Raw genomic sequence first — 15,861 nt, forward strand, 5'->3', positions numbered from 1 at the left:
ACTTTAATTAATACTTAGGCAGGGGTGTAAACAATGGACATTATAAGTGTAACATTATATAAATGTGACATTATAAGGACAAAATGTGAAATGTTTACGTTACCTGATGAGCAAGCCAGAGGGCAAAGAAACAAAACTTGAGAGGAACAAGGTTTATTTATCTGTGTGGCACCGGATAATATGATTATAGATAATTCTATAGCTTCTGTATCTGTATTATATGGAAAAGAGTGCGGTTGTGATGGTCTGGGACATAAATAGGTCAGCTACTGTACTGTCAACAAAATTAAGTGAACCATTAACTGTGAGCCAAAACACTTTATGCCTGTGAATCCTCTACATTTGCTCCTTTAACTAAGAAACACTATTCGCACAAGGCTTAACTAGTACAAATATGTTGTCAGCCTAGAATTAAGCACTTAGACTGTTTTGGAGTCCCGAACACTAATTGGAAGGCTGTTTCATAATAGCAGGGATTTGTATAAGACTCTGCTGTAGCCTTTACTTTTTGAGGAACCAACAAATAGCCTTCACCTTTTGATCAAAATAGCTGTGGCAGATCATAAAAGACCAAAAGTTTGCTTAATAGGTCAGTAGTAGCATTTAGTAATATATGCAGAATTTGACTGCTAGCCAGGGCAGTTTTGATAAGAAAGCAGTGATGTGGACATATCTTTTGGTTCTAGGAAGGACTCTTGACTACTGCATTCTGGACTGACTGGAATTTATTTATGCACCTACTGGAACACTCAGACCGTAATTTCAAATTCAGACAGGCACTAAAATAATCCAACCTAGAAGTAACAAAAGCGTGAGCTAGTTTTGCGGCTTCATGTTGTGACACCTTTTCTTATCTCTGCAATATTTCTGAGATGAAAGAAGATTATCCTAGTGATTTTATCCACATGAGCTTCAAATAAAATACTGAGTAATAATCACACTAGGATCTTTTGCTGCAGAATATGATGAAACAGAAAGATCATCCAGAGATACTATATAATCACAGAGCTTACGTCTAGCTGCATGTGGTCCTTGTACATGTACCTGAAGCAGAATTGGTAGGATTGCCTACTCTAAATTGCTCCTAGTTGTGCATGTGTGTGTATATATGTGTGTGTGTGTGTGTGTATAAGAGTGTGCGTGTATATGCATGTGTGTCTGGATGAGTGTGTATGTGTATTTATGTGTGTGTATGAGTGTGTGTGTATGAGTGCGTGTGTGAGTGTGTGCGTGTGTGTATGAGTGTGTGTATGTGCGTGTGTATAAGAGTGTGTGTGTGTGTGTGTGCGTGTATGAGTGTGTATGAGTGTGTGCGTGTGTGCGTGTAAGAGTGTGTGTGTATGAGTGTGTGCGTGTGTGAGTGTGTGTATGAGTGTGCGTATGTGTGTGCATGTGTGTGCGTTAGTGTGCGTGTATGAGTGCGTATGAGTGTGTGCGTGTGTGTGTATGAGTGTGTGCGTGTGAGTGTGCGTATGAGTGTGTGTATAAGAGTGTGTGTGTATGTGCATGTGTGTGTGAATGTGTGTGTGCGTGTGCGTGTATGAGTGTGTGCATGTGTGTGCGTGTGTGAGTGTGCGTATGTGTGTGCGTGTGTGTGTTAGTGTGCGTGTGTGTGTACTGTATGAGTGTGTATGAGTGTGTGCGTGTGAGTGTGTGTGTATGTGTGTTTGTGTTTGTGTAGTCCCAGCTCCTACACAGTGTTGTTATTATAAGCTCTGGAAGATAAAGCATTTAAAGACATATGTATGAATATTTAGATGGACTTCACTGATCAGCCTTCATGCTTGTACCACAGGCAACCACATGCTTTGCCAATCCTGTAGCTATACGTCTGCTTTAAAGTAAGGACTTGTATTCCATTTCTGTCAAACATAGTTATAAAACAGAAGCATACCGTTTGCTGTTTTGTGATTCCCTCTTTGCTTAACACACATATTTTCTATTGCTCCTGCACCACAGATTTAAATTCTGATATTAAACACATGACCTGACATTCATTCCTTGTTTAAGGAATCAAATATAATTTATATGTATTTTTATTTTTATCTAACAGAATGTTAAAATTCAAGGTATTTCACAGACCCACTTACCCATAACTTTCCCCTGGTGCCAGAGTGAAAACTGGACATTTTTAGGGCTAGCCATTGCTTTCAGCTGTGACAGGTTCATAAAGAGTCTGGCAGATGTTGCTTGGTGTAGTGAAGGTGGAAACGGATGTTTGTATATTACTGCAGGAAAATTTATTCGGAACAGGACGACTGGACGCAAGCCAGAAAAACAGTCAGCAGCCTTTGAGATTTATTCTCCAATAAACAAAAGACTGAAACAGACCTCCTGGGTTCGGCACCATATAAAATCATATAAAGTTTGGGTGGAAAAAGGAAATTAGATCCTGCAGGAGTGCAATCAGCAATCTTTGCCACAAAGGAGTATCAACATCTTTGTAGATTTCTCTGTGCTCTTTTAAAATGTAAAGCCAAGCTTTTTGGATAATTCAAAATAAATAAATCCATAAAGCAAAGGACTTATGCAAAGGATTCTGCTACAAACGATGCATGGGTAAAAAAAAATGAGGGTTTGTAGAGCTTCTGAGGCATGTTGTGTTAGCTTTCTCACTCTCAATCTCACATCCTGCTTTCATCAAAAGTCAAAAGAGACACGGCCTCACAATGCATTCGATTTAACGTCTCAGTATTAACCGTTTCCTTCCTGTCACAGTCTGACCTCGATCACTACATGCTTTATGAACATCCATCACAATATCAATAGAAAAAGTATTGCTGGTCAGTGAAAGACAACTTTCTGATAGCATGCACCTTATAGAAAGTCTCTTTCATATCAAAGTTTCTCTAAAAAGAATAGAGAATCATTCACTTCTCAGAAAGGATAAGCTCATAATCAAAAAGGCATCAAAAGAAAGGAATTCAAATCTTATAAAGCTTTTGTCTATTTCTCTCTCACCATGATGCTCAGCTGCACTGTCTCTTTTAGAAGCCCTTCTTTTAAAGTCAGCAGGGATTTACTGAGCTGGTTCTGCTCTGTTGAACTTCTTGTCCAGAAATAATGGATTTTTTTTTACTTTCTCTGAACTGGCAAGAATGCAGGAAGCATAAATACCTTGTGTTCTGATGGAATGAAAAATACTTGAGGAATAGCAATCAGTCCTGCACACTCAATCAAGAAGGTGAAATTATAAAAACACTGCACATAAGCCTACTATCAATAATAAAACGAATGTAAGGGAATGGATATGCATTGAATTTTTGCATTCCTTATATAGCTTTAGGTAAACGGTGTCCTATCAAGGGGAATTACTGCCTTTATGTGCTTTATCATAGTCAGGGTCACAGTGGAGCCAAAGCCTGAGGCAGGAATGTGATTTACTGTACACTGTATGTGACTGTCTTGAACCTTTCTATGGCTCATCAAAGCTCACCTTTTTAGGTTACTGCATCTGTCTCCGTGTGGGTTTCCTCCAGGATTTCTACTTAGCTTGAACCTCCGTACAACATGTAGGTTGATGGACTAATGACTCTAAATGTGTAAATGATTGTGCATAGTGTCCTGCGATAGACCCTCTTCGTGTCTAGTATTATCTGGAAGAGGCTCTAGGATCTATTGCAACCAGGATAAAACAGGTTCTCAAGATGTATAAAGAAAATGTCTAATAATTTCTTACATCAGGTTGTATATAAACTGGTATAAGAAATTACAAGGACAAAATGAAATCAGAGGATTGTCTGGTAAGCAAATTTGCTTTGGCATGGGTTTTACACACCGGATACAGCATACACTATATAAATAGCCAAAATCTTACTAAGGTGTTTGTACATAACAAGTTTCACAGAGCCTTGCCATACATTCTCCAAGCTTCTCTGAAACTGTATTGGATTGTGTTTTAGTTGAAAAGAGCTCAATTGATGATGGTGGTACAAAGACACACACTTTAGTTGGGTTGAGGTCTGGTGACTGTGAACGCCACCTTATTTACTCCCTCGTCAATACATTCAGTGAGCCCATGGAGTATCCTGGAAGTGAGAGACATGTTTCACCATAGGAGCTGTCATGAGATTGTTGAACTGATTTGCAGAGAGTCCTCCCTTTAAAGTGATAAGTAGACCCGTCGCATGGCAGCAAATTGCCCCTACAGCCTAACAAAGCCACCATATTCAATGAGCGCAATGGGAACAATGAGATAAATACATGGGTTTAACTTTTCTCTTTCAGATCCAAAAGTTCATTTTTTAATCATTCTTCCTTTCCTTCATCCTTTTTTAATTACCCGTTCATCTCCCTTCTATTATTCTTCCTTTGTTCTTCTCTCTGAGTGATTTAATACTTTGTGATAACTGCAGCCATCTTGTTAAGCTCAAGGCCTAAACAGAATGAGATTAGTGCACCTATATTAAAGTGATGTGTCTGCTATATAAGTGTCAGCCTTTGAGCATGTAGCACAGCTCTCAGTTCTCTGCTTTATCTTCACGCTGAGTGGAAGGAGCTCACCTTGACAAGGTGTTTATCAAAGGGCACAGAGGACTTGTAGATAGCTGTGCAATTTAAATCAGAGAAATTTCATTTGCATTTTAAATACTTAACTAAACGTTTTGTTAATTCCCCTTGCAGCGTGCGTACAGGTGTGCATCAACTTTTAGATGGAGGCTGTTTGAGAAGTTTTCCTTTAGTGCCTGGTTTAATTCCTCAGCTCGAGTTACTGTCTGTGAGAGGTTTTACATGTTCTATACATGTACAATCTGGGTTTTAGTTCACCTGTTTTATTTTTGCTTGTTCTGCTGTTTGTTTTTTTCATAAGTTCTGCACTTGAGGTTTACTTGAGAGTTCAGAGGGTCAGCTCACAAACTTGACTTAAGCTGATATTTTTTCAGGACTTCTTTTAATATTCTGACAGGGATTCCATTCATACTAAATGGAAATGTAGACGAACAGGTCAATAATTGTATCCTGATTTTGCTAAGTAACCAGAGCCCTAGGTCAAGAATATGGCTCTTTACAAATGCCCTTTGTTTAGCATGAAATTCGGGTACACATAATAGTCCAGCAATATTAGCACAACTTGTCAGCTACCCATATAAAGGACTGTGCTGACATTAGCAATCTACATAGATTAGTTAGCATTATCTCACCATCAGTACTTGTCATGATGTTAATTAGCTAATGAACTAATATTGATGTTAATCATTTAAGATAGCTAACAGACTGTAATGTTACATTTTGTAATTAGAAGTAAAGTCTAATTTATTCACTTTATTTAAATTGTTGTGATGTTATGATACTTGTGATTGTATTAATAAGGAATAAAACATGATCATTTGTGCTGGTAAAGGTAAATAATCAAAAACAGTGCTGTGATGCTGTGCTTATTTAACAGCAGCTATTTAGAGACACTACTTTGGCCTGAAATATGATCGGGTACAATTCCTGTTCATGACCAGGTTTTATCAGTTTGGACAGTGGTTCTGAACCGTTTATATCTGGTGAAAATTTTTAGTATGATTTAACTTGACTAAAATTCACACAAAACTAAAATATTGATAAATAGGCCCAGTACCGGAACACGGGGAAACTGCTTTACACAGTTGTGCCATTTGGTTCCTTTGCTGATTTAGATTCTGACTGAACCCATGGTGTCTGTGTAAGCTGTTCAGTTAAACACAGTATTATTTGTGACAGACTACATACACTCCTATCAGCATAATTAAGTCTTGATTGCAGTTGTTAACTAATTACCATTTCTCTGTAATATGTCCACTTGTATGGATTCATCACTGCTCTTCCCAAGTTTTCGCTTCCCAGTCTTTTAACCCATAGATGGCATATACCGCAAGGACAAATGTAAACTGCAGAACTTTTTAACTGCCTGAACTTTTATCATGGTTTAATGACATCATCAGGTCATTTTCTCTTTTAGCAGATTTTCAGCTGTGACATTTCTTTCTGTATTTTGGCTGATGAACAAAATATTCAGAGAACAGATGGAAAACTGAGGCTTTAATTTAAGACAGCTGTTCTTATGCCGCCTTCCACACGAAGTAGATTTTTATCTCAGGAGTACAAACAGTTTTCAAATGTTCTTCCTATCTAAAGGGTCTTGTTTACCTACCTTAGAAACTTTATATGAAGAATGCCTCTTCTTGTTCTACTTACCTGGGAATTTAAGCTCGTCAACCTTTCCAAGAAAAAGGAACATAGCATGATAGGTTTGATAAAAGGAGCGATAGATCCAGGAGAAATGAATCACAGAATCATGTAATCTTGTGCATACAAAGTTAAAACAGATCAGATTTTGTACTGAAAGAATATTTTAAATAAAAAAAAAAGATGGTTGCAAGTGTGCAAAATATGCAGTGTAGTTATAAATGTGACCAAGTGGAGGAGCACATTGGCAATACCAGAATATCACTCTCTAATGTACACATTTACAGGCATCATTTTCTATATATTAATTTGAGATGTACTATATGGTAAATGTACTGATTATGGGTACTGGGTACTGGCTGTGGCTTTCAAGAGGTTCTCATGTGTATCCAGAAAACATTCCCTATTATATTACACCAACACAACTGTCTGAACTGTTGACACACAGCAGGTTGGGTCTAGGGTCATGCTGTTGACACCAAATTTTGATCCAGCAGAAATGTGAAAAAAAAAAAAACAACAAAAAAGTGACATTCTACAATCTTTATCTGTCCATTGTCAATTAACACGTGCATATTATAGCCTTCCAGATCTTAGTTGACAGTAGTGGTATCTGCCGTTCTGCTGTTGTAGTCCATCCACCACAAAGTTCGACATGACATATAATTCTGAGATGCTGTTCTGCTTGACATGCCAAATGCTGTAAATGTAAATGTTAACGTAATGGTTATAAAGATGCTTATTGTAGTTTACCATAGATTTCATGTCAGCTTTGTTGTTCTTGTGTAAACTTTAGACTCTAGTTTTTTCTGTTTTTAGTATGAAGAAGTTTCTCAAAGCAGACAGACATTCTGATGTTTGATGTGAACATTAACTGAAGCTCTTGACCTGTATCTACATGAAATTTTTCACTTTGCTGCCGACATTTGTTTGATGATTGGACAACTGTAAAATGAGCAGGTGTGCAGGGGTTCGTAATAAAGTGCATGGTGATTGTACGTTTCTGATATAAGTCATTCAGAAGTCATTTTAAAGTCAATTTGGAAGCAACTTAGATTCTTCTTTTACGAAGAATCTTAATCTACGGTCTGGCAGGCAGTAGAATAAAGCCAACACAGTGCCACATGATAAATCTGGTTCCTGTATGAAGGGTCCTGTAATCTGGAGTAGGCTGTTATTAAGACAATAACAACTGCCAAACCTCGTGTGTGTGTGTGTTTATTTCATGCTTTCATCAAACCCACTTCAGCTTGCATAAATTCATGTCCTGTTTCCTTTTGTTAGTCTGGGTGCTTCTAGTAATAGATGACCGAGAATCCCGTCCAAAAAACCCACATTAGCGCCAAACATTTACCACTTAGGCTATCCAAGTGTGGGAAATAAGCAACAAGATAAATAAAGAAGTCATCCTTAAGGTTCACCATCCAGTCGTTCAAGTCATGGATGCAACCTCATCTGTGACAAAAGAGTCATTCATTCAGTGCACAGTGCTCAAACAGCATGCTTAAAAAGTTCATGATCTCGATATTTGGCAAAAACAAACTTCCGAAAGCCAGCAATTTACCAGTGAAAACCAAGATCAAATTCTTGCTCCAAAAGGTCACTAAGAGAGTGATGCATTTCTCAAGATGGCTCACACAGGGTTATAGAGAAGAAAAAAATTGCATTAAACAGGCCACTTGCTGGTGGCAACAGATCATTTAGTTTATTCTGCCACTCTTACAGAAGCAAAAAGTTTAAACATTACATTCACACTCCAGTATATACAATACCTGGGGTAATTATTCATCTTTCTTGGTCAATGATGCTGTTGAATGTTTTTGTTTAAGAGATTCTTCACTGCAGTTTAAAACAATGAATATGGTGTCATATTCATCAATTCAGCTTAGTGCTGGAAATCAGTTTATTGAGGATGCGACATATTCAACATATTCTTTATATTCGCACACAGCTCCCTGCTGCAAAAAAACACTGATTAGCCATAACATTAAAACCACAGACAGGTGAAATGAATAATATAGAATAACTCATTACAAAGGCAGCTGTAAAGGTGTGGGATGTAGTAGGCTGCATGTGAAAAGTCGTTGCTTGAAGATGACATGTTGAAAGCAGGACAAATTGGCAAACCTTAGGCTTTGGAAATGGACAAATTGTGATGGCTTCTCCAAAATGACAGGTCTTGTGGCGTGTTCTTGGTATGCAGTGGTTAGTACCTAACAAAGTGGTCCATGGAAGGACAACCGCTGAACCGGCAACAGGGTCATGTGTACCCAAGGCTCATTAATGCACATGATGATTGACGGTTAGCCGGTTTGGTCCAACAGAAGAGCTACTGCAGCAGAAATGGCTGAAAAATGATCATGTGGAGTGAAACATCATGTGTGTTGCTTTCCTGGGGAAGAGATGGCACCAGGATACACTATGTGAAGAATGTAATCTGATAGAGGCATGGTGATTCTCTGGGCAATGTTCTGCTGGGCAACCTTGGGCCCTGGCACTCATGTGGATGTTATTTTGACATGTAGCACCAGTCTAAACATTGTTGCAGACCAAGTACACCACTTCATGACAACCGCTTAATGGTATTCCCAAAGTAATCTCTTTTAGCAGGATAATGCACCCTGTTACAATTTTAAAAACATGTTCAGGAATGATTTGAGGAACATGACAGAGTTCAAGGTCTTGACTTGGCCTATTTCACACATCTCAATCCAGTCCAACATCTTTAAAATGTGCTTCCGATCCATGGAGGCCCGACCTTGCAAAACATAAAGGATCTGCTGCTAAGGTCTTGGAGCCAGATAACACAGCACACCTTCATAGGTCTTGTGGAATGCCTCAATGAGTCAGAGTTGTTTTGGCAGTATGAGGTGAACATACAAAATATTAGGCGAGTGGACTTAATCTTACAGCTGACATGTAATTCTGTAATCTCATATCAGAATAAAAAGTAAACTACACATGAACTATATGAAGTTTATAAAACAGATAGCTTTAAAAAAATACCTTATGGCAATCAAATAGCACCCTTTCAGGGTTTTATTGAAATGAGGTGTTCGGGTTTGAATCCAGATATAAATGGATAAAACATGTACATCAGATAACAGAGCCATATTAAATGTAGTGACCTGTCCTTCTCTCTTTTACTCTCTTGTTACTCATTCATCCTGTCATCAAACAGGTTCTGCAGCAGAACTGTCGGAAGAGTTTCTTCTCACACAGCCGGTTGGACTTCACCATGTCGCAGAACACTTCATCCGCTTACAGAGAGCAGAGAGAGAGAGAGAGAGAGAGAGAGACAGAGAGTTAGTTAGACCACTCCTTCAGTTCAACGCATGATATAACCTCCTCATATAAACTGCGCTCCCAATGTAAACTTTCCAATGTAAATCTACTACTAAGCAATGTAAAAATTACTACTAAGTGTTAATCTTTAATTGTTATTAATCGTTAGTTAATTACTTTTTCATTTTAGTGACAATTAATGTTGGTGGCCATGGCCAGTTTACAAGTGCCCCTTTTCCACCAAGGCAGTTTAAGCGCTAGTTCAGAGCCAGAGTCTAATTAAAAATCAGTTCTTTCTTTTTCGACAAAGCACCGGCTCTGAACCAGGAAAAGTGGTTCTTAAGCAGCACCAAAACATTGCTGGTCTAGACTTAAGAACCGCTTGAGTCAGAGGCTGGGGGCAGGGTTACTGCCGTTGCTGATGATGTGTTTGCTGCTGCTGCGCTAACGTTGCTGTACAATGTTGTATACAGTGAAGTGAACCGGTTATTAGAAGGCTCGCTGGTGGAACCAACTTCGAAGCAGCACCAGCACTAGCTCTGAACCAGCACCTGGTTCTTTCTGGTGGAAAGGGGGCAGGTAATTCTAGAAAAATTTACAAGCAAATAAATTAACACTTTACACTTCCATGGCAGCAGAGGTCCCTACATCACCTATGAATTATTAATAATTATATAATAATTTCTGAATTCTGGCTATGAAAAAAAAAATGCACCATCAAATCAGAATTCCTATTTGGGAACTCAAGATTGTCTCACACATCCCCTGTTCTTTCACCTGTCACTTTGATGCAAAAAGACATTACCATTTAATTACCATAGAAATTAACATTTTTCTTGCACTGTTTTACTTCTTTTTAGTGGAATTATGTGTTAATATTATTGTTTAATCAATCCCATTTGACGATATGTCACTGCATCTATCTTGTGTTATTCAAAACAACTCATGTCACAATGCATGTTATTTCTACAGTAAAAATAAAAGCTAATAATCCAAGTATATATGGCCAAACGTCTAGGGCCACCTGACCTTCACACCCATATGTGCTTTTTGAACATTCCATTGCAGATGTAATCCCATCTTACTATTATAATAATCTCCTCTCTTCTGAGAAGGCTTTTAGATTTTGGAGCGTGGCTGTGGGGATTTGCCCATTCAACCACAACAGCATTAATGAGTTCATTCACTGATGTTGGGAGAGAATTGGCTTTGAGTGCAGTCTGCATTCCTTTTCATCCTAAAGTTGTTCATTAGGGCTGAGGTCAGGGCTCTGTGTACACCATTCTAGTTCTTCCACTCCAACCTTGCCAAACCATGTCTGTATGGACCTTGCATTGAACATAGGAATATTGTCATGCTAGAACAGGATTGGGTTTCTTGGGTCCAATGAAAAAAAAATGTAAAGCTATAGCGCAAAGAGACATCCTGTATTCAAGCTTTGTGGCACCAGTTTGGGGTAGAACCGTATGTAAGTCTGATGGTCTGATGTCCACAAACTTTTAGTCATATTGTGTTTATGACTAAAACATTTTGTTATATCTACGGTAAAGTATATTCAACAACCAATTAATTGCAATTGAAATCAGTACATACTATCAAGCCGTATAAGGCTACTCTCTTTAATACCTGTGCAATAATCCAGGGGCGATAACAGTAGTTATTAACCCCTTGATATATTTATGGGCATGTTTTTGACATATATCTCCTGTTGAACAAATTATGAAAAAAAAATCTGTTAATTCTAAAATATGGTGTGCATCAAAAAGTACACTCTTAAAGTGTCTGACATCCAGTCATTCTACTGTATGTTCTCTCTTCCCTACTGCCTGTCTTGCTGTTTACAATCCTCTACTCTTTTGCCTCCTCTCATGCCCATGCCTCTTCTTTCACTCCACATTCTCGCCTGGCCTGGTCATCCCATTTGTGCTGTTATGTAAGCCTGGATAAAAGAGAGTTTTGGGTTAATGTGGGATAGAATTTTCTCAAAGCAGCATTGTTGGCACCCTGCTGCAGCGCTTATTCACAACCTCTTATACCCTATACCTCCTCATCCAAGTCCCTTGGTTCTTCCCAGCCTCTTATTTGTTGTTGTTTTATAGTATCTCTCTCTCTCTGTTCCTCCAATAAATTCTCTTTTCTTCTAGCTTGCTTTTCTGCCTGCGTGTATCTCCCTATCTATTTTATTGTATTTTATTTTCCTCCTTCTCTCTCTGTCTTTCTAATGAATAAGTCTTGAGAGACAAAGTCCCCGTGGGCCATAGTTGAGCCGTCTGCAACCAGCTTTGTTAGAGACAATTTAAAACTCGAGTGGCCTCTAAAAGCTCTCTGTTAAAGAAACCGCAAAAACAAAGCTGTAAAAATGGAGTGTCAAAGCGCAGCATGACATTGCAGCTCTTGTCTAGCTCAAATCTGTTCCAGTAAAATTCACCGTTACACAATTGGTAAACAACTTCTCCCTACAGCCTGTATTGCAACAAGTGCAAAAGCCAACTTCAATATCATTGCTCAGTGGTGCAAATAATGTAATGTAAAGTTTCTATGTTGTAGAACTCTAAAGTGGTAAAGAACTGGATTATTTTCTTGCCTCAAGCATGTAGCATATGTAATTTTATACCATTGTGCTGTCGAATTCCCGGTTCTGTTTTTAGGTCTGAAGACATTTCTATAGCAGCATCTCTGGCATCAGTTGTGGCTGTACTTCAAATTGTACATTATATTATACTACAGCATCAGAAGGTGGACTTTCCAGCTTTATGTGCTTATTGTGATACATTATTATTTGTAATAACAGCTCATACACAGGGACTTGTACAACAGATGCTCTGCTACTAAAACTACCAATAAGATTTTTTTTTTTTAAGATGTTTCTTGGTCAAATGATAAGCTGAATATTTTGAGTGAAAGACAGAGAAGGATATGTTGGTTGTTCTACAACCTTAAATTTGGCAATAAACTGTGAAGTGTTGCTCATTAATAAATTAAAGAGTGTAATCTAATAAAACACACTAGATTTCCAGATGGGACCCCAAACTGTGTGTGGACTGGTCATACAACAGATATCGTTTCTGTAGTACCAGGTAATTTAAAAGAATTGAACACATCATTTTAGTCTAGACTGATTAAAAAAGTTTACCCTATTTAAAAATTGCGTTCTACTCCAGGATCAACACAGCAGCAGTGATTCATCAAACCTGACTACAGGTTTGTATTAGTAGTATTTCAGTATTATACATTGTTATATAATGATTCCATTACATAGATATACATATAAGCTAAGGTTATGTCAGGCCTGATGAGCTCAAAACAATAATGTCAATAAAATAAGATATATAATAATACAAGATATATTCTAATATATAATAAGTAATACATCAGTGGTGGCTCAATAAATAAAGGTGGGGGAGTTCAAACTGACCTGATGCTCTGACGTCAACTTTCTAACAAGCTTGTATATGCGAAGACTTTCACTGGTCTATAATATTTATGTGAATTATTTTTTTATGAACCCTATGATCTATTCTATAATGGGATTTGTAACCAGTAAACATCAACTGCAAGTCACCAATTAAACTCAATAAACTGCCTGAGGATATGGCAGTGCCACTAGCAGCCTTCCCACTGTGTGTCCTTTCCCGCTATAAAAGTAAAATCTAGAGAGTGTGGAGAGAGGCATAAGGAGAGCTAGAGGCAATGTGTCCTACAGTGCAAGTGAAACATTTCAACCAAGCAATGTGGTTTCTCAAAACTTTCAGGCTGTGCTGAATCTTCTGTGCTTACTATTGTTACAGGTGGCTTTGATTATGCAGGTACCGCTGACCAGGTTGTATCCATCTCTGCACTGAGTACAGATTGTTCCAGGTCCGTGGCAGCTCAGACAGTTCTCCTCACATCTGCAAAACATAACATGCAAATCACACACATGCATGAGTGTAAAAAAATATTCACAAACATTGTTTTTAACCAAAAGTCTGTTTTTTTTATAAATCAAAGTGAGAAACTAACTTTCTGCTCTTTATGGATGAATGAACCAAGGCAATAAACTTGGACCATCATGATATTAATATGTATGAGGGCATCGGCCGGCTGATGCTGGCACACTGTATCCTTCTGGCTGCTCCACTGATTCTCAGCAATCGGTATGACGCACAAATGTTCACACGCTCAGATATAAAGCCAGACATGAGGGAAATCATATGATGAGAGTGAGCATGTAGTATTGGAAAATGTCGGATTAAATTTGGAAGTGTGAGACAGGAAGTTGTTGTGCAGAATCATTATTCAATTCAAAAGAACATGGCACTCAAAATTCATATTCATCTAGTATGAACACTAGTATCCACCAGATAACGCTATGCAAACATCTTTTATTTTTTTTTTACTTCCCATTGGATCATTCTATGTTTATTCTATAAAGATTCCCATTAAACCTTCTGCTGGCATTACGTTACATCTTAATTAGAATGCCAGTGACACAAAGTTCCTATGAAATTGTTTTAAAACAGTGTCATAAGTAATTTCAGTGGCTAGATAATGAAATATGCTAAATGAAATCACAGCATTGTTTGTACAATTAAACTGATAAGTGTGACACGCTCTTGAGGCATAATTAATAATGTTAATAGTCTCATTAAAATACCATTATGACAGTTCCAATGTAAATGATTAAAATAAAGCATGTTTATATCCCAGTGATGCCATGGTCATCTGTGCCTGGAATTGTAAGGGTCCAAAATTGGCTGTGCTCTTTCTCCTGTCAATCACAGTCATTCAGCATGACCGTGTTCACCATCCCTGGTTGTTAGGTTTTATAGGATAGGAAAATGCTGGCAAGATATTTGCTAGATAAATGCTAGAAATCGACCAAGACTACATTACTGAAATAACTGGGGAAATTAAAGGTGAAAAACATGCAAACAAAAACAAACAAACAAACAAACATACAGCATTTTGCGTATGTTAACTACCCATCCATTTGAAACTGTAAGAAAAATATTTCTTGGGTACACCTAGGACTGTCACCTAGGGTGATGGTTAATTGTCAAATAAATAATTGGGATTATGACGATTTATTGCCTGTTTTGGGGCTTAAGCTATTAATTGTTTGTTTTAGACTTAATTGATTGCAGTATAAAATTAACACACTTCACACATTTAAAAAAAATTAATATAGTTATTTATTCAAGTGAATAAATATATACGGTATCTTTCAGAAATATGAAAATTCTGTAAATAGTAAAAAAATCACAATACAGTGACCATAAAAAAAGATTGTAGATTCCAAATAAAACCATATTCACATTTTCAGAAATTTGAAAAAAAAAAGAGTTCAGTCAGCTGTGAGTTAATGCACTGTACATGTAAGCTCATGTACAAGGTCATGTTTGAACTGAACCAAATGTAGTCTGTAGTAGCAGAATAAAAAGGAATGTGTTTCAGATCTTTGACAATATCTTCCTTCACTTGACTGTACAAATTCTTGATTGCCATTGTGGAAAATGTATGTTTTTCCTGGCAATTCAAATTGCTTGTCAAAATTCTGGAGCATTTCTTTAAAATGCTGTTTTTTCCACCGTATTAAACGGCTGCATCTCCTTCGAAATGTACCTCGTAAGATTGTCTGTCAGTGTGCGCCATTTGATGCATCACATTCATATTTTATTTTGGTAGCAGGAGGGATATATGTGCAGCTGTGGATGCCTTGCAAACTTTGGCAATTTCAGTGGAATGATGTGTCTTTAGATGGTTTCTAAACAGATTTGTGGTGTTGGTGCCTTTCGCTGGTATTTCTCTTTTACATATTCGACACACTGCTGTGTCAATGTCTTTTGGTCGTCCTTTTTTCGTCAGGTATAAAACCAAACAGGTGCCGTCGTTTTCGGCTTTGATATTAAATCCATCTTCGCTGTATTATTATTGTGATGATATGGCTGAGTGATGTGTCATTTAAACTTAACAAGCGTATTTGCTTAGCGTAATGTGTGCAGAGCAATGTTGGAGGTAGAGTGCTGCAGGTACTACAAGCTCCCACCTTATGGCTAATATAAGTGCGCAATAATTGCGGTTGGATACAACAACCGGGGTTATGTCAAACAACTGCGATCATATTAGTTATTTAATAATCGTGACAGCCTTAGGTACACCTCTAACTTAAAAGTAAAAACCATTGGATTAAACGCCTTATCAGCTCAGTTCTACAAACAGTTCATAGCTTAGAAATGGAAATGTAGAAGTGGTAGACACTGTAAAGGGGATGCTTAATATTAGTGTACACCCGACTCACACAAGTTTTTTAACTAACCACACAACAAAATCAGTACATTTAAAATAAACACCAGACGCACTAGGACAGGCTGTATAATTGCTCCACCTTCCTCTAGGGTTCCAACTTCATTTGGAAAAGCCTCAAACTTTATATTGATCAGT

At 37.7% G+C, this 15,861-nt stretch overlaps 1 protein-coding gene across 1 annotated transcript in view; it reads right to left on the reverse strand.

Annotated features, from left to right (window-relative positions):
* Positions 1-9,165: 9,165 nt before the first annotated feature.
* Positions 9,166-15,861, reverse strand: part of pcsk6 (proprotein convertase subtilisin/kexin type 6) — a 56,371-nt gene continuing 49,675 nt past the window's right edge. The window contains exons 20-21 of the mRNA XM_060884355.1: positions 13,216-13,328; positions 9,166-9,413 (exon numbers count right to left, since the gene is read on the reverse strand). Coding sequence (XP_060740338.1) covers positions 9,316-9,413; positions 13,216-13,328 — 211 coding nt within the window. The 3' untranslated portion in view covers positions 9,166-9,315. The remainder of the gene's footprint in view (positions 9,414-13,215; positions 13,329-15,861) is intronic.

The sequence above is a fragment of the Tachysurus vachellii genome, chromosome 1, assembly GCF_030014155.1.
Source record: "Tachysurus vachellii isolate PV-2020 chromosome 1, HZAU_Pvac_v1, whole genome shotgun sequence".
NCBI lineage: Eukaryota > Metazoa > Chordata > Actinopteri > Siluriformes > Bagridae > Tachysurus > Tachysurus vachellii.